Source organism: Haliotis cracherodii, unplaced genomic scaffold (assembly GCF_022045235.1).
Source record: "Haliotis cracherodii isolate W230 unplaced genomic scaffold, xgHalCrac1.p SCAF_6, whole genome shotgun sequence".
Taxonomy (NCBI): Eukaryota; Metazoa; Mollusca; class Gastropoda; order Lepetellida; family Haliotidae; genus Haliotis; species Haliotis cracherodii.
In genome coordinates this window covers 53244583-53269223 of record NW_027266319.1, presented here as the reverse complement: position 1 = coordinate 53269223, position 24641 = coordinate 53244583, and the positions used below count along the sequence as shown (strand labels likewise).

The window sequence follows — 24641 nt, the reverse complement described above, 5'->3', positions numbered from 1 at the left end:
TGGGTCACTTTGTTTCCTATAATAAATAATCTATACAGCATATTAGTAGCACAATTAGAGAACTTTATATTAGCATTGTTCAAAATGTTATAATAATTATTCAGACATTGTGTTAATAGGAATGAGATGGCTGCATTTAAATAAATGATTTACGGAAATGATTGATCCACTGAATAGGGTCATCTCTCCATAGATATATTTATTAATATTTTAATCTCATTCTCATTTCACCAACTATTTAATGTGATTTTTATGAAATAGAGAAATATGATAAATCTAATTACATTATATTTGATTAAATTAACTCAATAATCAAATCTAAAATGAACTTCTTTTCCTTTTGTTTAAACATATGATAAATAATATTAATTCTGGTTACATAATGTCATCTGTTTCCCCATAAATACAGCTGTAGCACCAATAATCTGAAATTGGGTGAATTACATATCACCAATACACACATGTCAGGTGCGAAACAGATTTGCACCCTTCATCGTCAAGTAGCTCACCGTTCTGGATGACTGATTTTCCACCCTAACAGGGCCTCAGTCATGCGGCATGAAATGACAGCGATCGACAAAAGATCGTCAACGTTATCCCTGGTGTTGATACGGTGCACGTTGCAAAACTGCACCGATAGACAACACGAATGCACCGGGTACTTTGGAGGTTTTTGCAATTCATAAAGTAACCCCTTAGAGGACACGCCGAAATAACATTTTGTGATCGAATCAACAGTTCCGACGGTTCTTCTGGGAATCGTGAATGTCAATAAAGATTTTAAAACAAACATGTACTTACATGGCTCATAAACCGACCCTCGGAAACAATCCGGTCTCCAACCTGGCATCCTATAATTTATCGACGTCCCATAGAGAAGTTTAAAACATTCCAAAAACTTTTTCTCTGCATCCCATACACTTCTTGTCGTTCCGACTACACGATGGAGTCTGGTAAGCTTCTCCTAACAACTGGTAAACATTGCTATCAGCACCGGCGGAAAATGAACTTCTGTTGGCCCTTTGCGGCATCCCAATCTCCCAAGACTGTCTTCCTCGCGACTTCTGACGCTGTTAAACAAAACAGTGGTCTGTTGTGTAAATAGACAAAGAATGACAACAGACTAATGGGAAGATACAGCTAGCGTGATAATGTGCTACCGTGATTGTGGCGAAGAAAATAGGATTGCGAATTGGCAGAGCACTTGAATCGGAACACTGATTTTTTGGTCGTGGGGAAACATTATAAGCAGCAGCGAACACAAAGCCAACTGTTTTCGCTTGAGTGTAATCCTGTTGTCGCTCTTATGCTGTCAAGACCGAAGCCACAAGTGATATTTACTGCAACAAATTAATATGATTTTGGAGTGTTTGTTTTCTCTATCGCATTTACCATTTGAAATCGCACATTATGGGAAATTGGTGAGGGGCACGTACCCCTTCCCCTATCCCCGATCCGTGAGTATGAGCGTTAAATAATGTTTGTTTTTTGTCATGTTGTGTATACGTGCGTGCGCGCGTCTGTGATTTTGTGTGTTCAAAATACCACCTCGTTTTTATGATATTTAAATGAAAACAGCAACAAGTCACATGGTAAGTTCCACATATATGCATTAGAAAATGGTAATACAGATTTGAACTTCAATTTAGAAGGCAATATCCCTAATCATATTTTCCCCTAATAATAAACCCAAATGGTGTTTGTCCTATCATGAAAACAACACATTTTTTTTCTAAACCATGGTCATGTTTTCCTCTATAATTATAATCCCTTCTTTACGAGAGTTGTTTGTCTTTAAGCCGCAGTTAGCTATATTCCAACTATATGACAGCTGTTTGTACCAGAGATTAATATCAAAGCAAAGTTCACGCCGTCGGATGGCGGTTTGGTAGCCTAGTGGTTAAAGCGTTCGCTCGTCACGCAGAAGACCATGGTTCGATTCCCGACATGGGTACACTGTGTGAAGCCCATTTCTGGCCCCCACGCCGTGATATTGCTGGAATATTGCGAAAAGCGGCGTAAAACAATACTCACTCACTCACACTCACGCCGTCGGGGTATTCGCTGACACACATTCTACCAAGTCACCGAGTCTGACTCCCCGGTCGATCCCTCAACCCGCCACTGACGACCAGTACAGATTGGTGGCGGCCGTCTAACCCAATGCCCTCCGTGTTTACAAGTTTTGTATTGAAACTCATCTCAGTGTTATATTTGAACTCATTAACAAACTTAATGTTCTTAAGATTTTTTGTTTTGTTGAACAATTTAACGCCGCACTCAGCAATATTCCAGTATATGAACCAGACAATCCATTGATGGACATCATGGACATCGATCCATGCAATTGGGATACGATGGCATTCATCAACCAAGTCAGCGAGTCTGACCACCCGATCCCGTTAGTCGCCTCTTATGACAAGCATAGTCGCCTATTACAGCAAGCATGGGTTGATGAAGACCTATTCTAACCCGGATCTTCACGTGTTGCTAAGAACAGCGATTGGTAACCACCACCGCTCGAAGACATTATATATACGCTTTGTTAAATAAAAATTGATTGATGCGGACGTAAAATATCCCAATGAATCTTCTTTGTTGGACAACTTCCAATCACAGTCGTTTGGGGATGTTATTGTATGTGAGCGTATCAATTGTTTTTATGTGCAATTGTGTATACACACAGAAGAAGAAAAAACACAACAATCATAATAGTTTTAATAATAATTGATAGGGGCGGTTATAGTGTATGTCTGCAGTGTGTAATATGGTGTTACAGTGATCAAGCTCGGAACTCTCGGGCAGTGAGTGAGTTGTGTTTAACGCCGCTTTTAACAGTATTCCAGTTATATCACGGCGTGTCAGCTTAATGTGGGAGGAAAGCCCGAAGTGATGCAGGTCTTCAGACGTTTACCACTTCGGTGAAACCCACGAGCATGGGTATGGTGCTGACAAACCTAGAAACATAATCGGGGCGAACCGGGATTCGAACCCACAATCGAAGGGGTTGCCCAAGGGACGCAACTCTGCACAGCGAATCGCGGCGCCTTAGACGACATGGCCACCCGTGCCCCCACCGGGCAGAATAAAGTGTACACCGGCAATTGGATTTGAAGTTGCGACCCCATGTTCCTTGAGACGTCATGTGCACGACACCTGCTGCGAGATATTGATATGATGCATGTAATATTGTCTATGGTACCCGTATCAAATACATCACAATCGAATAACGGTTTTTTGTGTGTTTCATTTTAAGTCAAAACGTCAAACATAGGTGTATACTTACTCTTGTATTGCTAAAATGCTAGAATGGCTCTTGTTGCTTCTTGATACTCTTCAAAAAAAGGGGGGGGGGGGGGGGGGGGGGGAGGATTACAGTTCTGTATTACAGTCAGTGAAAATAAGCTTTGTGTAGGAACATCCGATCTTCATTAATTCAGGGAGTGTTTATATACATAGATTCAGTCTATGACAAATCATTGATGGAGAGTTGGTTGTAAAGATTCATCACTTCCAGGGTTATCAGTTTCTCCACCCAAACCAAACATTGATGACAGAACCTGAGCTGTGTGACAGAAGAATGATGAAAGTCTGATGCTGTGAGTCTGGGAAATGATCTGATCGATGCTCACGATGTCAGTCACTGGATTGTCTGGTCCAGACTCGATTATTTACAGACCGCCGTAATATAGCTGGAATATTGCTGAGTGCGGCTATAAACAACAAATATTTGTTTAGTCTATGAACATATTTTATTGTCAGAAGACAAATGGATCAAATCCAGTCAGTGATGTGGAATTTCCATGATCGTCTCCGGTCCAATAGATAAATATGTAGGACGTTTCTCATGATATCAATCAGTGGTTTGTATGGACTGGACTCGATACCACAGGTCGCCGTTATATAGCTGGCGTAATGTTGAGTGGAGAAAAACAAAGCAAATATTCCATATTGGACTAACCGAGTCTGGACCAGATAAACCAGTGATTGAAAGCAAAAATAACGAATTTTCGCCGTCGGAGTACAGTGCTACACAATCAGCCCAGCCAAATATGACAGAAAAGGATATAACAACTTTCACAGCACATCGTACGTTCCGTAATACGAGATAATGTCTGAATGAGTGAGTGAGTTGGGTTTAACGCTGCTTTTAACAGAATTACAGTTATATCACGGCGTGTCAGCTTAATGTGTGAGGAAAGCCCAAAGTGATGCAGGTCACAGGCGTTTACCATTTTGGTGAAACCCATAAGCACGAGTATGGTGCTGACAAACCTAAAAACATAACACCGGGGTTGGAACTCACGTTCATAGGTTTCTGGTGTGTCCAAGGGACGCAACTCCGCACAGCAATTTGGCGCCAGAGACGATTCCCCCACCCCCTCTCATTTGTTCTCTGTGTTTTGAATTTTTTACATACTTTGTCCCGGTGAGACTGGTCTTAGGACTGTATAACATTTTGATGAACCCCCAGTTTTGTTTGTTTGTTTGTTTGTTTGTGTCTTTGTTGTTTAACGCCAGTTTAATTCCAGCTGTATGACGGCGGTCTGTAAATAATCGAGTCTGGACCAGACAATCCAGTGATTGATATCATGTGTATCGATCCACACGATTGAGATACGATGACATGTATCAACCAAGTCATCGAGCCTGACCACCCCACCCCGTTAGTCGCCTCTTACAAGCATAATCGCCTTTAACGGCAAGCATGGGTTGCTGAAGATCTATTCTACCCCGGACCCAAACCCTTAATAAATGACCAGTGCCTTAATGAAATGATTTCAACTTGGCACAAACAGTACTTTGTAGCACATTCTACAAATACATGCCATCTTTAAGGTGTCCGCCATTTTAGAGTACAGTAAATTCGTTCTCCCCTGGTGTGACATCACTTTGGTGCCACCCGAAAACACGGAGGCGGTGATCACTAACAAGGCCAGAAACATACCATCGTGCACAGGTTCGAATCCCTGATTAAGTTTCCTGGTTTGTTAGCACCACGCCCATGCTCGTGTGATTCACATAGTTGTAGTTCGAATCCCGGTTCGCCCCAATTATGTTTCTAGGTTTGTCAGCACCATACCCGTGCTCGTGGGTTTCACCGAAGTGGTAAACGTCGTTGACCTGCATCACTTCGGGCTTTCCTCCCACATTAAGCTGACACGCCGCGATATAACTGGAATACTGTTAAGGGCGGCTTTAAACCCAACTCACTCACTCACTCACTCACTCACAAAGTTGTAAACATCTATCACCTGTATCAGGTGGCCACGCCGTAGTAGAGAGAGGATAGTTTATAACTAAAACATAGTTCGAAGTGACGTAAACCCAATTCCCCCAGTCGTCTCCACAATGGACATGTTCAGCTGACTTATCACAAAACTACTCTGCTAACATAATGGGTTGATAAAAGTTCCAATTGTTGCACGTACAAGCATGCATCTTGGGAAATAGCGTAAGTAAAGTCGGAGCGTGTGGAAGTGATATTGATTGAATATTTCCTCATTTGGGGAATATTCCAACACTTGCAGGAACTTCCGTTCCTTTACATCTCTAATGGGACACTGTAGGGAACAGAAGCGGGTCGGCCTCGTGAAATAATACACTAGTTCCCTGCATATTGAATTAGTGGCAAAACAATTTTTTTCTTCTTTTTCAATTTTTCAAGCAAGTAGGGAATTTCTGTGTAGCTCTTGGACGCTTATGGTGTTAAAAACAATTCCCAAGGAGTGATCGCGGGGGTATTGTTTTTTTTTCCCTCTATATTCTCTTGGTTGATTGATTCAAATATACCAGATCACAGGTTACCAACCGATCTTTATAAGTTGACTGACTGCCTCCGTCTCCCTGGTGTTATGGACAGAGCGTCTACCTGGAGATCGAATTAAGGTCTGTGGTTCGATCCGCCGCGTCAAAAAAACATTAAAATATCATACTTGATGTTCCCCTGCCTGACGCTCGGCATTAAGGTAATAAAACAAGTACTGGTCAGTTCGATGTTGGTTTTTTTTCCTGAATGGCTAGCGTAATTACTTACACTATTAAGACGTACTTAGACCAGCTGTACAGCAAACGACATGCACGGTTTGGTTTGGTTTGTTTGTTGTTTAACGCCGCACTCAGCAATATTCCAGCTATATGACGGGGGTCTGTAAATAATCGAGTCTGGACCAGGCAATCCAGTGATTGATATCATGAGCATCGATCCACGCAATTGGGATCAATGACATGTATCAACCAAAACAGCGAGCCTGACCACCCGATGTCGTTAGTCGCCTTCTACGGCAAGCATGGGTTACTGAAGACCTGTTCTATCCCGGACTCTTCACGGGGCTCGACATGCACGGAAGACATACATGGGTTACTGTTATTCTCCTCCACGACATTTTGGGTTGACATTTGTAATATATCCAATTTGACATGTTCATTACAGAAGCCCATTTGACTCGTTAGGAAGAAAAAGCACGTGCGCATTTTGTTGGCCAAGCGAAGTAATGATCAGTCTTGGGAGAATCACACGTAAAATATCTTTGGGTAACGAAATATTCATAACTCCGACGATACGTTTAAAGTTTCCCGAACACGTACTGTTGTGAAGGCGACGTACGGCCGATGACGTATTAACTGCTGTATGTGGAGTACTGGTTTGTTTTAGAGATAGGTATTGTGTGTATTTGTAAACCCAAAACATTTACGTCAACATCTAGACGCACACGTTGAATACCTTACCAGGGTATGGGGGTTACATTGGTTGGTTGGTTGGTCGTTTAACGCCGGACTCCGCAATATTCCAGCTATATGACGGCGGTCTGTAAATAATCGAGTATGGACCAGACAATCCAGTGATTAATATCATGAGTATCGATCCACGCAATTGGGATCGATGACATGTATCAACCAAGTCAGCAAGCCTGACCACCCGATCTCGTTAGTCTCCTTTTACGACAAGCATAGTCACCTTTTACGGCAAGCAGGGGTTACTGAAGACCTGTTCTACCCCGGAATCTTCACGGGGCTCGACATGCACGGAAGACATACATGGGTTACTGTTATTCTCCTCCACGACGTTTTGGGTTGACATTTAAAATATATCCAATTTGACACTGTTCATTACAGAAGCCCATATGGCTCGTTAGGAAGAAAAAGCACGCGCGCATTTTGTTGGCCAAGCGAGGTAATGATCAGTCTTGGGAGAATCACACGTAAAATATCTTTGGGTAACGAAATATTCTTCACTCCGACGATACGTTTAAAGTTTCCCGAACACGTACTGTTGTGAAGGCGACGTACGGCCGATGACGTATTAACTGCTGTATGTGGAGTACTGTTTTGTTTTAGAGATACGTACTTGTGTGTATTTGTAAACCCAAAACATTTACGTCAACATCTAGACGCACACGTTGAATACCTTACCAGGGTATGGGGGTTACATTGGTTGGTTGGTTGGTCGTTTAACGCCGCACTCAGCAATATTCCAGCTATATGACGGCGGTCTGTAAATAATCGAGTCTGGACCAGACAATCCAGTGATTAATATCATGAGCATCGATCCACGCAATTGGGATCGATGACATGTATCAACCAAGTCAGCGAGCCTGACCACCCGATCTCGTTAGTCGCCTTTTACGACAAGCATAGTCGCCTTTTACGGCAAGCATGGGTTGCTGAAGACCTGTTCTACCCCGGAATCTTCACGGATTGTATGGGGGTTACAACTACTTTGGTGCTACGACAGTCATAACTTTATGTTAAACAATAGAAGTTTCAATCACTGTAGCGCGCTACGAAGGGGGCCCTATACTCACTCAACCCAGTGCATCCTTACTCACACAGCAACCACCAACGCCTACGTACACACACACACACACACACACACACGCACGCACGCACGCACACACACACACACACACACACACACACACACACACACACACACGCACGCACGCACGCACGCACGCACGCACGCACGCACGCACGCACGCACGCACACCAACACCAACACCTACCATACACCCCCACAAAAACTCCACACTACGCCGATATCCAGACATCAATATTGTGAATGGATTATGGCTTCTGCAGACAGTTTATTACAAATATATCACCGTTGATGACTTTGCAATAGCATGTCACTCCACGGAACGAGCGCGATTCTGCCATAACTGTCAAGTATTTGACACACCGACACTTATCATCCCCACAAACGTAATGGGATGTATGTAAACCGGCATGTGCCTTGTCAATAAATCTGTCGAATCTCATGCCAGCTAGATTATTCTTCCAATTACTCCTTCTTATGTAATTGATATATGTACCTCCTAAATGATTTCATCAGCCGGCGTGTTGTTTTATTCAACGTGTGCCTACATGACTTATAGGGCGAGGAGAACGGTTTGATCGCTTGCCATAGATTCGCCTCCGGACACTGCTTTACAGTCAATCAATTACAACACTCATCATTTCTTTCTTACATAGTGCTCCAACTTCTAAATGCCTCTCAAAGAGGCAACATCCATCCATCTTATCCTACTTAGTGCTCCAACTTCTTAATGCCTCTCAAAGAAGGTATACATTGTTGATGTACTATACTCTACGACCGTCACGCCATACATCCCAACCACCATCTACACCCATCCCAACCACCACTGCAATCACCACAACCACTGCCAAAACACCACCTACACCCAGCCCAACCACCACTGCCACTACACAAAACACCACCTACACCCATCCCAACCACCACCACCACTACACAAAACACCACCTACACCCATCCCAACCGCCACTGCCACTACACAAAACACCACCTACACATATCCCAACCACCACTGCCACTACACAAAACACTACTAACACCCATCCCAACCATCACCACCACTACACAAAACACTACTAACACCCATCCCAACCATCACCACCACTACACAAAACACCACCAACACCCATCCCAACCACCACTGCCACTACACAAAACACCACCTACACCCATCCCAACCGCCACTGCCACTACACAAAACACCACCTACACCCATCCCAACCACCACTGCCACCACACAAAGCACTACCAACACCCATCCCAACCGCCACTGCCACTACACAAAACACCACCAACACCCATCCCAACCGCCACTGTCACTACACAAAACACCACTAACACCCATCCCAACCACCACTGCCACTACACAAAACACCACCAACACCCATCCCAACCGCCACTGTCACTACACAAAACACCACTAACACCCATCCCAACCACCACTGCCACTACACAAAACACTACTTACACCCATCCCAACCACCACTGTCACTACACAAAACACTACTTACACCCATCCCAACCACCACTGCCACTACACAAAACACTACTTACACCCATCCCAACCGCCACTGTCACTACACAAAACACCACTAACACCCATCCCAACCACCACTGCCACTACACAAAACACTACTTACACCCATCCCAACCACCACTGTCACTACACAAAACACTACTTACACCCATCCCAACCACCACTGCCACTACACAAAACACTACTTACACCCATCCCAACCGCCACTGCCACTACACAAAACACCACCTACACCCATCCCAACCACCACTGTCACTACACAAAACACCGCTAACACCCATCCCAACCGCCACTGCCACTACACAAAACACTACTTACGCCCATCCCAACCACCACTGTCACTACACAAAACACCACCTACACCCATCCCAACCGCCACTGCCACTACACAAAACACTACTTACGCCCATCCCAACCGCCACTGCCACTACACAAAACACCACCTACACCCATCCCAACCGCCACTGCCACTACACAAAACACCACCTACACCCATCCCAACCGCCACTGCCACTACACAAAACACTACTTATGCCCATCCCAACCACCACTGCCACTACACAAAACACCACCAACACCCATCCCAACCGCCACTGCCACTACACAAAACACCACCTACACCCATCCCAACCACCACTGTCACTACACAAAACACCACCTACACCCTTCCCAACCACCACTGTCACTACACAAAACACCACCTACACCCTTCCCAACCACCACTGTCACTACACAAAACACCACTAACACCCATCCCAACCACCACTGTCACTACACAAAACACCACCTACACCCTTCCCAACCACCACTGTCACTACACAAAACACCACCTACACCCATCCCAACCGCCACTGCCACTACACAAAACACCACCAACACCCTTCCCAACCACCACTGTCACTACACAAAACACCACTAACACCCATCCCAACCACCACTGTCACTACACAAAACACCACTAACACCCATCCCAACCGCCACTGCCACTACACAAAACACCACTTACACCCATCCCAACCGCCACTGCCACTACACAAAACACCACCAACACCCTTCCCAACCACCACTGCCACTACACAAAACACCACCAACACCCATCCCAACCGCCACTGCCACTACACAAAACCCCACCAACACCCTTCCCAACCACCACTGCCACTACACAAAACACCACTAACACCCATCCCAACCGCCACTGCCACTACACAAAACACCACCAACACCCTTCCCAACCACCACTGTCACTACACAAAGCACTACTTACACCCATCCCAACCGCCACTGCCACTACACAAAACACTACTTACGCCCATCCCAACCACCACTGCCACTACACAAAACACCACTAACACCCATCCCAACCGCCACTGCCACTACACAAAACACCACTAACACCCATCCCAACCGCCACTGCCACTACACAAAACACCACCAACACCCTTCCCAACCACCACTGCCACTACACAAAACACCACCTACACATATCCCAACCACCACTGCCACTACACAAAACACCACCAACACCCATCCCAACCACCACTGCCACTACACAAAACACCACCAACACCCATCCCAACCGCCACTGCCACTACACAAAACACCACTTACACCCATCCCAACCACCACTGCCACTACACAAAACACTACTTACACCCATCCCAACCATCACCACCACTACACAAAACACCACCAACACCCATCCCAACCGCCACTGCCACTACACAAAACACCACCTACACCCTTCCCAACCGCCACTGCCACTACACAAAACACCACTAACACCCATTCCAACCATCACCACCACTACACAAAACACCACCAACACCCATCCCAACCGCCACTGCCACTACACAAAGCACTACTTACACTCACCCCAACCGCCACTGCCAGTACACAAAACACCATCAACACACATCCCAACCGCCACTGCCACTACACAAAACACCACCAACACACATCCCAACCGCCACTGCCACTACACAAAACACCACCAACACACATTCCAACCGCCACTGCCACTACACAAAACACCACCAACACCCATCCCAACCGCCACTGCCACTACACAAAGCACCACTAACACCCATCCCAACCACCACCACCACCACCATAACCATCACCACCACCACCACCATCGCCGCCACTACCACCACCATCGCCGCCACCACAACCACAACCATCACCACCACCACCACAACCATCACCACCACCACCACCATCGCCGCCACCACACCAACATCGCCGCCACTACCACCACCATCGCTGCCACCACAACCACAACCATCACCACCACCACCACAACCATCACCACCACCACCACCATCGCCGCCACCACACCAACATCGCCGCCACTACCACCACCATCGCTGCCACCACAACCACAACCATCACCACCACCACCACAACCATCACCACCACCACCACCATCGCCGCCACCACACCAACATTGCCGCCACTACCACCACCATCGCCGCCACCACAACCACAACCATCACCACCACCACCACCACCACCACCACCACAACCATCACCACCACAACCATCACCATCACCATCACCACTACCACCATCGCCGCCACCACCACCACAACCATCACCACCACCATACAAAGCACCTCCTACACCACCACCACAACCATAACCACCACAACCATCACCATCGCCGCCACCACCACCACCATCGCCGCCACCACAACCACAACCATCACCACCACCACCACCACAACCATCACCACCACAGCCATCACCACCACCACCACCCCTACACTAACCAACACCAACAACCCTAAACTCGCCTCAATCCTCAATGACCGCCTCCGTGGTGTAGTGGATAGAGCGTCAGCCCGGAGAACAGAAGGTCGCTGTTTCGATCCCCAAGACGCGTCACATAAAATAAACGTTAATAGGCAGTACTTGCTGTAACCCTGCCTCGCGATCGGCATTAGGGGGATAAAACAATGTCATCCCCTTACCGTGCTAGTGGGTTCAACTGCGACTTTCACAACTTCGGGCTTTCCTCCCACATCAAGTTTACACGTCATGATATAACTGAATACTGTTTAATACGGTGTCCAAACTCACTCACTCAAAGAAATGAATGAAAAATATTTGGATTGAACGTGCAAATAAAAAATCTCAGGCATCTTTTTCCAATGTGTACGTGCATTGAGTTTGTTTATCTGAATGCTCCACGTGATTAAAAAAACAGCCGTGTCAGCAAATTGGCATCCTCTGAGAAAACTACCCACGACGGACAGTTTCGCGAGAAACCTGTTTGAAGTTAATATCAGTGAAACGTATAACCCTAAAATAACGGTTTGATAGTTAAGAGAAAAAATGTTTAAACATGTTTCTTTGACAAACTTTGAGAAACCGTTATTTTGTATTTTTCCAAAATCCAATCTCCACTCTCTACTGTAATCCGTTTGAGTGACATCCATCACCATTTAAAGAAATGAACATTCTCCAAACGCCTTGATTAATATAGTTAAATGGCAAAAAAACAGCTTCTTCAGAAAGATTCGAACCGACGTCAATCCACCGGAAACAGTCGCTTGAAATAATTATCTTTGAAAACAACTTTGATAATTTTTTTACCCCAAAGACTGCAACAAACTCACAAGCGCATTAGCCGTCTCACATTCCGAACTCATTGTGCCATTCCCAAAGCAACGCCATTAAATGCCTGGTTTGAATTCAAAACAGATTCGTCATCTGACAAAAAGCTTGAAGGCTTGGGGTCAGTTTGGTGAGCAAGAAGGAAGACTCAGACTGTAACCACAAGAGTCTTCCTTCATTGTCTGACAACCGAAGTAGACAACTCCACGTTGATGGACGGCAGTCATTAAACGGAAAACTCCTCTGGGAACAATTGTCATTTAACGCGAAATAGACCACATTGGTTGTCAGACGAACTAAACTGTTCACAGCTCACACGTATTTACAGTGACAATCTTAGGCAGTTTGACTATTGCAGCAGTTATTGCGATACTAATGGAATACAGGTACCAGCAATGCAAAACTATTCCTCGTATTATTTGACATGATGGCACGATTACTTGGGAAGTTGTTGAAGGGCAAGGTCACACGAAAAAGAAACTTTTGTCTTGTTCGTTTATAACCTGAAAGACATCTGCCTGGTACTTTCGGAGCCAAAATATCACAATTAAGTAATTATTGCTTTTTCGCATTGGAGTGATTCATTTTTTTTACCTTTCCCTTAAAGTTCTAGTTTCATAATAGACACCCCATAGCTGATGGCCCTTCCAATATGACGTCATTGGTGTCAACTGTTTTGGCGTAATACTAAAGTACAAAGCAGTGTTAACCTAATTCAGCGTGACCAATTCCACATGTGCCCAGTTCACTCTGACAATGACACATGTGGCCAATTCCCTCTGACCAATGACACATGTTCCCATTTCACTCTGACAATGACACATGTGACCAATTCACTCTGACCAGTGACACATGAGCCCAATTCACTCTGACCAATGACACATGTGCCCATTTCACTCTGACCAGTGACACATGTGCCCAATTCACTCTGACCAATGACACATGTTCCCAATTCACTCAAACCAGTGACACATGTGCCCATTTCACTCTGACAATGACACATGTGCCAAATTCACTCCTACCAGTGACACATGTGCCCAATTCACTCTTACAAGTTACACATGTGCCCAATTCACTCTGACCAGTAACATATTTGTCCAATTCACTCTGCCTAGTAACATATGAGCCCAATTCACTCTGACCAGTGACATATGTGCCCAATTCACTCTGACTAGTACCATATGTGCCCAATTCAATCTGACAATGACACAAGTGCCCATATCACTCTGACCAGTGACACATGAGCCCAGTTCACTCTGACCAATGACACATGTGCCCAATTCACTCTGACCAGTGACACATGTGCCCAATTCACTCTGACCAATGACACATGTTCCCATTTCACTCTGACCAGTGACACAAGTGCCAATATCACTCTGACCAGTGACACATGTGCCAATTTCACTCTGACCAGTGACACATGTGCCAAATTCACTCTGACCAGTGACATATGGCCCAATTCACTCTGACCAGTGACACATGTGCCCAATTCACTCTGACCAATGACACATGTGCCAAATCATTATGACAATGACACATATGCCCAATTCACTCTGACAGGTGACATATGTGCCCAATTCACTCTGACAGGTGACACATGCGCCCAATTCACTCTGACAATGACATGTGTGCCCAATTCACTCTGACAATGACACATGTTTGCCCAATTCACTCTGATAATGACACATGTGTCCAATTCACTCTGACCGATGACACATGTGCCCAATTCACTCTTGCCAGTGTCACATGTGCCAAATTCACTCTGACAAGTGACACTTGCGCCCAATTCACTCTGACCAGTGACACATGTGCCCAATTCAGTCTGTCCAGTGACATATGGCCCAATACACTCTGACAATGACTTTGTGCCCAATTCACTCTGACAATGACACGTATGCCCTATTCACTCTGACCAATGGCACATGTGCCCAATTCAAAGTGATCATTGACAGACGTGCCCAATTCACCATAACAATAACACATGTTCCCAGTTCACTGTGGCCAATGGCAAATTTGCCCAAGTCACTCTGACCAATGACAAATGTGCCAAATTCACTCTTGCCAGTGACACATGTGCCCAAATCATTATGACAATGACACATGTGCCCAATTCACTCTGAGAATGACACATATGCCCAATTCACTCTGACAGGTGACATATGTGCCCAATACACTGTGACCAATGACACATGTACCCAATTCACTCGGACAATGACATGTGTGCCCAATTCACTCGGACAATGACACATGTGCCCAATTCACTCTGGCCGATGACACATGTGCCCAATTCACTCTGACAATGACACATGTGTCCAATTCACTATGACCAATGACACATGTGCCCAGTTCACCTTTCCCAAAGACATATGTTCCCAATTCAGTATGACCAAAGCTACACGTGCCAAATTCACTCTGACCAATGCCACATGTGCCCAATTCACTCTGACCAGTGACACATGTGGCCAGTTCACCTTTCCCAAAGACATTTGTGCTCAATTCACTCTGACAATGACATGTGTGCCCAATTCACTGTGGCCAATGGCAAATTTGCCCAATTCACTGTGACCGATGTGTCCAATTCACTCTGACCATAGACACATGTGCCCAATTCACTCTGACCAGTGACACATGTGCCCAGTTCACTGTTCGCAATGACATATGTGACCAATTCACTGTGACGAAAAAGGCCATTTTAGTGGAAATTCCACCATGCTAGTCCCATCAAGGCAACTGACATCAATGCGACTATCGAATACATTCTCTCCGACAAAAACAAAAAACAACACATGTATTGAGAATTATATTCGGTAACGTAAACATTAAAACATGAATTATTAGGAGGAACAGTTGCGAAAATATGGAATAAATTACCTGGAAAAATATTGTTATATACATACATGAACACATGTGAGCATTGAAGGTGCTTAAAGTAAAGAAATCGACAGACTATAGTCAAGACATGTGGGAGTTAAACTTCTAGGTCATATCGACAGTATTTAACCCGCATCGCGAGTCAAACCACACTATAATGACGTAAGTGGCCATATGGTTTTTGTTTGTTGTTTAACGCCACACGTAGCAACATTCCATCTATATAACGGTGGTCTGTTAGTAATCGAGTCTGGACCAGACAATCCAGAGATTGATGTCATGATCATCGATCTACACAAGCATCAACCAAGTCAGCGAACCTGACCATCCGATCCCGTCAGTCGTCTCTTACGATAAGCATAGTCGCCTCTTACGACAAGCATGGGTTGTTGAAGACCTATTCTAACAGGAATCTGCACGTGACAGTCGCCATATTGGTGGCAATGTGAAACTCACCTACACATCAAAAGATATTATCACTACTCAATGGAAGTTAAAAACATCATTCTTTTTCATCTGACTATATTTATGCCAGGACTATGGAGTGAGTGAGTATGGTTTTACGCCGCTTTTAGCACCAGAAATGGGCTTCACACATTGTACCCATGTCGGGTATCAAACCCGGGTCTTCGGCGTGACGAGCGAACGCTTTAACCACTAGGCTAGCCGACCGCCCCTCAGTACTATGGAATACTGTATGAAAACATAAGGTGTTCCTTAACTTCTTTTGAGGAGTACTCATACATCTGAGGCTACATAAAATGATTATTTCTTTTTGGATATTTTTAAATGTCAGATTCTTTACAAGACATTATTTATCCCTGTTTATATATGCATCTTACACTTATAGTGCAAGAGCGTATTGAAAGGGCAGAGTGCTTATCTTTTTTCTTTCTTATGGTTTTGGTTGGATTGTCCGTACTGTACGTTAGAGCAAAAATGGCTTTTCGTTGCTCTTCATAAAATCCCTACATTTAAAAAAGAAAACGGTTTGCGATTCAAACGAACAAATAACTATTGTTGTAGCCAAATATTATTCGATTAAGCACCCCGAAGGTAATTTTGAAACCATGTCAATGTGACGAGGACGAGACGGAAGATCATTCATGACAAACAAATCTTGCTTATGTCGGCTTAATGTTATGGAGCCCTAAGTGATGCAGGTCTCAGACGTTCACCAAGAGGAAGGGAGTTCTGCTGACAAACCAAGACATATAGTCTTGCCGAAACAGGATTCGCACCCACGATGACAGGTTTTTTGATAGCCCAAGGGACGCAACTCTGCACAGCAACATGCAGCGCCTCAGACGACTACACCACCCGTGCCCCCGTCTTTGCCACTGCACCACCAGTGGTAGTTTAATAAGAAATAAAGAATCAGGGTCTAACAATAAACTGGCGTGTATGTTCGCCTTAAGGGAATGAGTAGCACTTCCCCCTGGCTTGTTTCACCGCCTACCGCAAGATGGCGCCAGTTTAAATGCACGAAAAGCCAAAGAAAAGAAGATGGAAGTTTAGTTTTCAGGGTAAATATGTGAGTACACTCATCGGACGGATCTAAGTTCGATACATCGGAATCGATTCCACAAACAAAACTCAGCTTTCTCAGAGTCTGTTCAGTCTAACTATGCCGGACTGGTTATGTTTTTCACCAAGTTTGCATCTATTCCCAGATATGGAGGATGGGACAGATATAATCCTGTATGAGTCACCTCCAATCAAAGACGTTCATTGACACACACCGACTAACAGTAACGTCAACCTTCTATGCGTCTGTACACTCATTTCGAGAATCTCCACACAGTGATAGATCGTTTCATACGGTGAGCCAAGTTCCACACAGCGTTGACGGGTGTCGCTCGCACCTCACTAGCATAGGGGGCGCTGCGGAGGAGTTGGACATGGTTTGTAAAATTAGAATTATACAGTTTTACGTCATTCACTACTGTCTTGGAGCTGTGCAACATCTTTTAAGAAGTGAGTGAGTGAGTATGGTTTTACGCCGCTTTTAGCAATATTCCACCAATATCACGGCGGGGGACACCAGAAATGGGCTTCACACATTGTACCCATGTCGGGATTCGAACCTGGGGCTTCGGCGTGACGAGCGAACGCTTTAACCACTAGGCTACCCGACCGCCCATATCTTTTTAGTAAAGATGCTCTATTCATATGTTATATAAGGAAACACTTTGAAAACACAAATTTAATTTCTTTTGGTTATATTTGGCAAAATGGCCAAAAAATCAAATTCAGTCGTCAAGGTACTGAGGCACGAGATAATCAAACACAACCATGGCGTCGTATGGGTTCAAAAACGCATCTTTCCTGATTTCGAGTTAAAGGGATAATGCGTTTTAAAGTTTTTCAGTATATTTGGCCTTACTGGGTAACAATGGTTGCAACTAAAATTGTCAATGAACATACATGCATATGGTTATGCTGGTCAGTAGTTTCTGGAACAAGGGCGTTTAGAACAATATAACACAAACTATTTTTACCATTACATCAACGCGAAGGGGCTTCTATAATCCGGCTAATGATGACCCATGTGTTTGATGTAAATCCTACGTCTGTACAAAATACAATATTTACAAAATGGATGCAACCCATTGACCATGAACTAATATAAATCAACCTGTCGTATCGGAAACCTCATTAATACGATTCAGGTCAACTTGCCATCAACGCGAAGGGGCTTCTATAATCCTGCTAATAATGACCCATGTGTTTGATGTAAATCCTACGTCTATCTGTACAAAATACAATATTTACAAAATGGATGCAACCCATTGACCATGAACTAATTTAAATCAACCTGTCGTATCGCAAACCTCATTAATACGAACCAGGTCAACTTGCTATGTCGGAAAGTTGTTCAAAGTTACATTTTACTACGACAACGGTAATCGACAGACGACAAAGAACATTGGTAGTCGAAGGACATAAACATTGAAGCCTATCTTTGTCACGATTTATATGATGTTTTACGACTTTTTTAAAAACAATTGGGACAGATGTCATGCAATAATATAAAGTTGAAATTGCTTAAAACAACAGTATACTTAACTGATCAAATTGTTACTGATATTTTTTTGTAAAATTTGTGTACAAAATATTCTAAAAAACACACAGAATATTAATTGTCAGTTTCCTAGCAGCGTCCAGGTACAGAAACATCTAACACTATACTACTCAAAAGAAGTTAAGGGTCACCGATTGTTTCATATTACAAGACTTGACCTGTCATGCCGTAATTGTTTTGAGTAATATATTTCATTCTCACTGACGAGGTGAGAAGCTAATTTAAGATCGCGTTCTCAGTGAATTACAATCAACTTAGCCCAAAGATCTCTTTGTGGAACAGGACCCTGGACGTTAAAATATTTTAGGGGCTACCCTCCAACATCCCGTCTTGTGTTGATATTTTTGGGGCAGCTAAAGAGTCACCGCTCCTGGAGATATAGGAAAACACGTCCCCGGGGCTCACAGTCTTGTCGAGGGGCCGAGGTCGTTTCCCCCTTTTCGCAATTCCCTTAGCCCACTGGCAGTAGAAGGGGTCCCGGCTGAGAACGTCCTGTTTGTTACCCGGGCCGCGGGGGATTGTCCTGATGTACCACGACGTGCGCTTATCGCCGTGCTGGTCTCTACGAGGGATGGTGTTGGTGGCGTTGCCGTCGCTGGAGTGACTGCTGTCGTTGCTCTGCTTGTTGAATTCTCCGAGACCGGAGTCAATACTTTCGGTGAAAGCGGATCTTGGGTTCTTCAGAGCTGTCGGAAGGTCGTGGAGACTTCCGGTTTGGAGATCAAGATGGGATGACGTCTGAGCAGCATTGTGTTGGAGTGGTCTGTCGTCTGATGGCGGTTTTTCATTGGTGTTGAGATTCGGAAGGGAACCTATAGTTCGTAATGTCGACGATGGGGTAGACGATGATGTTGAAGTGAATGAAACTGTGCTCACGCTGCTATCGGACGGGAAGACGTTGTTGCTGTCGTCTGACGTTAAACGGACGTCATTCTTGTCAACGTCGTAACTTACCTCTCCTGTTTTTGTGTTGTAGACGTAAGGTTTGTCCGTTGCTGAAAATGATAATTTTTGTTGTAGAAATATTTTTTTCTTCATACAAAATACATAGGTATTTTATTCCCGTCGTTGCAATTACCAGGTGCCAATGCCAACTGGCATGTGCTGGCAAATTTTGAGTTTGAACTTTGAATCCATTCAAAACGTATCCTGGCACGGCAACTAGCCAACGAGCCAACTAGTCCTTGTTTTATCTCCTTAATGCCGAGCACCAGGCAGGTAAACATCAAGTACCATGTTTTAACGTCTTTTGGTATGACGCAGCCGGATCAAACCCCTGACCTTCCACTCCCCGAGCAGACGCATACCACTAGACAACGCAGGGGTTCCTCATCGTTGGGAAGCATGCCCCCTCCAATGACACAGATATGCAATCATCAGTAAGATGAGACCGCCTCCGTGGTCTAGTGGTCTAGTGGTAGAGTGGTAGAGCGCCCGCCCGGAGAGCGGAAGGTCCGGGGTTCGATCCCCGGCCGCGTCATAACAAAATACGTTAAAAGATGGTACTTGTTACCCTGTCTGGCGCTCGGCATTAAGGGAGTATACTGTGTCTGAGTGGGGTTTTCATGTTGAACTGTGGCATGGTATCTCAGTGAGCTAGCACTATAAATCGGCATCAGTCCGGTCTAGTACAAGCAGCCACACACCCCTGCATGCACGTCGCTATATAAGTGCAATAATCTTGGACGCGACGTTAACCCCATTTCACCTCACCTCACCTCACCTCAGTAACATGAAACCTACCGTCATCAAATCCAACTCCATCGAAGACCTTTCCCCCAACCAGCAAGGGTTTTTCCTTGAACCCAATCTTTGGCGTGACACGTGGCGGGGTTACTGTTTTGTCACGTGGCGTGATGTCATCATCAGCTACGAGACTAACTGCATCATCGCCTCTTGGCAAAACGTTTTCCGTCGGGTTCTTGGTGGGAGATTTGCCCACCATTGGACCTTGATGTTTAATTGTAGGTGTAGCCCACTTCTTGTCACTTTCAAACTTCTGAAACCTAGGTTCAGCTTTTTCATTTGGAGACAGAACAATCGCTGGGATGATTGCTGGGAGATCAACAGTCGACTTTAGGTTGCTGATGTAAGCGTCAGTTAGTGACTCTGAAATATCAGGGTTGGGATATGTACAAAACATGCAGACCCAAGTGGATGAGAACGTAATATGTGAGTTGAGTTCACAGTTTTCTGTTATAAAGTGCCGGACTAAAAAGTATACACTTAAAACTGGATTTGACCAAACAGTTACAAACGTTATCTAAACGTTACCAGGGTTAAAACATTCACCCAAACACAGCAAACTTAAGATCGAAAACACATCGATGATACCCGTATCTACCACATCCCCATCGAATAACCATTTCATCAAACATGGGCGTATACTTTCTTTTACCACGTAGTGTATGCCAGCGTGTTGGGTGTGAGAGGAAAGTTTAAAGTGAGATTGGCTACAGACGTCTACCGCTGTTGTATTGACTTTTCCTGTAACATGTTATCATGTCTGACCTGATAAAGTTGACATTGTCATGAGATAAACATGTTATTTCAGTCAAATATCCTCTTAGCTCACCTGATCTCGGGATGATCGTGTAACATGTTATCACATCGTCTGACCTAATAAAGTTGACATTGCCATGAGATAAACATGTTTAATTCAGTCAAATATCCTCTTAGCTCACCTGATCTCGGGATGATCGTGTAACATGTTATCACATCGTCTGACCTAATAAAGATGACATTGTCATGAGATAAACATGTTATTTCAGTCAAATATCCTCTTAGCTCACCTGATCTCGGGATGATCATGTAACATGTTATCACATCGTCTGACCTGATAAAGGTGACATTGTCATGCGATAAACATGTCATTTCAGTCAAATATCCTCTTAGCTCACCTGATTTCGGGGTGATCGTGTAACATGTTATCACATCGTCTGACCTGCTAAAGGTGACATTGTCATGGGATAAACATGTCATTTCAATCAAATATCCTCTTAGCTCACCTGATCTCGGGATGATCGTGGTGACGGGGGCCACAGGTGGGATATCACGGAACAAAGGAGCTGTTGACCTCTGGAGTAAACAACAGTTCGTTACGTTAATCATTGTGTTACTACCTTGTTTGCATATAACGAAGAGTGATATCGATAAACCATTCCGACAAACCTGGTACTACGTTCTGATAAATATGCAAATAAGGGCATCTGACAGGGACTACTTATAAAGCTCCATACAACGATGCGGCGTCTAATTAATCAGTAAAATTGCATATGTTTCGACAGGGATTTTTCCCGCTATGTGATTTGTTGGTTTGTTGTTTAACGCTCCACTCAGCAATATTCCAGCTGTAATCAGCGGACCAGACCATCCTGTGATTGACATCATGAGCATCGATCCACGCAGTTGGGATACGATTTCATGCATCAACCAAGTCAGCGAGCCTGACCACTCGATCCCGTTCGTCGCCTGTTACGACAAGCAACTAGGGGTTGCTGAAGACCTAATCTAACAAGTATCTTCACGGGCCTCCCGCTGTGTGAGTACCTGACTCAAATCATTTGGCACTATATAATGAATGGGGCAATTTACTCAAGCACCGTATTCATACGCGGTTTCCAAAATTACGTAAGTAAATGAAAACACGTCTTAACCTGCGAATATTGTTTGAATGATATATAAAATATAGGAATGTTTGCCCTTTAATGTTTCCGTATCGTAAATATCATATAAAGGTAAAAAAAACCCATAAGAATAGTATAATTATTACCCCTGTTACATTAAAGTTTTGTTACAGGAACATAGTTGGCTAATGTTCTCTATATCACGAACCATGCCCGGACACACCTGGACAGTGGTCACCACCCTGACCGCGCAGTTGACCTTCATTCAGCCATTATCTACACTATTGGTCGTCACAGTGAACACATGTAAAGCTTAACCTGGGCTAATGTCAATGTGAAAAGGTAAGCTAGTATGGTATATGTTACAAATACGTCTGTACATGCAGATCAATACTCACTCTCTCGTTCCTGCTCTCCCTGCTGACCGGTTTTTCTGCAGTAGACCATGAAGTAGGTGATACAATGTATACTACGTTGACTAGGTGAATATGACAACCCAGCCATATCAGGGACACCAAAAATAATCGTCAAATGTAATCCCATCCGGGTTTTGGCGTTATGTTTGTTAAGCTTGAAATGCTCTATCTGTTCAAGCTTAGACAGCATCTTTTAAAGTCTTAAAACTTTTGACAAAATACTCTCTCCCAGATTCAACTGTTGCTGAAATACTTGTTACAAAGATTTCTCCTATTATTTTATATGGTTCAGAAATCGGGTGATAACCGTTTAAAAAATTCACATCAATTTCCTTTAAAAGTTATATTTCCGTTGGAAAAAGAACTTATACAAATTCTGTTTTAGGTGAACTTTGAAGAACTCCTATATGTGTTTTGTTTTGTTTGTTTTTTGTTTAACGCCTCACCCTGCAATATTTAAGCTACATGACGGCGGTCTGTAAAAAATCGAGTCTGGACCAGATCATCCAGTGACTGAAATCATGAGCATCGATCTACGCAATTGGGATCGATGACATTTATAAACCAAGTCATAAACCGAGCCTGATGACCCGATCCCGTTAGTCGCCTCTTACGACAAGCATGGGTTGCTGAAGACCATTTCTAGAGGGATAGCCAAAATACCATATCAACCTATAGTAAGCTGTGAGATACGTTTGTTGACATCAAGTTCAAATGTACTTGTGTTTATGAATTTGTTTATTTATAGAAAAGTATGGATGATAATAACAGTGTCTAAGTTTCTTACCATCAGAAATGTCTCGTGAATTCCTGAAATATAAGAAAGTCCTTTTATTCTTTGACAAACAAAATATTTTTGATATTCATCACTGTAACTAATTACATTAATGATGGTTATTGCGTGAAAGGCGCACATACAAGGTTACAAAATATATTTTCTTAATTTATAAATGTGTATTTCACTTTCTGATAACAAGAAAAGAACATTAATACATAATTTACAATTTAACTTAATGAACTCGGGAGTGTTGAATTGGTCGAATGACGTCATATGGTTTCAGTGGCGTAGCTGCCTTGTTGTTTAGATGATAGAGGTACGATGATACCCCACTCTGCACCAGGCCCAAACCCTAACAATGCTTCATGTATCAAGATGCAATTCTATATCGAGGAACTTATTCCTAATCTCTTACCAGTTCTCTGGTTTGGGCACGGAATTTTTGGCATGCCTGTTGTCTCCCTGGTTCTTTGAACCTTTTGTCCTCATCTTCACTAATGCCAATGGTCTTACGAGAATTTGATGCAATCTCTGGACATCCATGACTACACATTGACATCACTGACTGCAATTTTGCTAAGCAGTTGCTAAATTTTGCTTAGCATTTACTAAATTGTGTTATATTTTGCTAAGCAATTGCTAAATTTTGCTCAGCAGTTGCTAAATTTTGCTACACATTGCTACATTTTGCATAGCAGTTGCTAAATGTTTTTATACATTGCTACATTTTGCTTAGTAGATGCTATTTTTTTTTACATTTTGCTAAGCAGTTGTTAAATTTTGTGACATTGTGCTAAGCAGTTCTTCATAAGATATTGGATTAGACATCTGACCTAGTGTTCGTTATTTCTTTCTATGTGTGTGTCCGTGTGCGTGTGTGTGAATTAGTGAGTG

General features: G+C 43.8%; 1 protein-coding gene across 1 annotated transcript; it reads right to left on the bottom strand.

Annotated features, from left to right (window-relative positions):
- Positions 1-19230: 19230 nt before the first annotated feature.
- LOC139446494 (uncharacterized) lies at positions 19231-24236 on the bottom strand. The gene is made up of 6 exons (XM_071227802.1): positions 24163-24236; positions 23757-23779; positions 22952-22986; positions 21936-22005; positions 20671-21036; positions 19231-19922 (listed from the first exon to the last, which is right to left on the bottom strand). Exons 1-6 carry the CDS (start codon positions 24234-24236, stop codon positions 19231-19233), a joined length of 1260 nt encoding a protein of 419 aa, XP_071083903.1.
- Positions 24237-24641: the final 405 nt, after the last annotated feature.

Bases quoted from the DNA above. Each gene is read 5' to 3' on its own strand.
- LOC139446494 (XM_071227802.1), bottom strand. From the start codon at position 24,236: ATGAGGACAAAAGGTTCAAAGAACCAGGGAGACAACAGGCATGCCAAA. The intron at 23,780-24,162 runs GTAAGAGATTAG...CTTATATTTCAG, and splicing joins GTGCCCAAACCAGAGAACTG to GAATTCACGAGACATTTCTG. The intron at 19,923-20,670 runs GTAGGTTTCATG...TATCATTTTCAG, and splicing joins TGGAGTTGGATTTGATGACG to CAACGGACAAACCTTACGTC.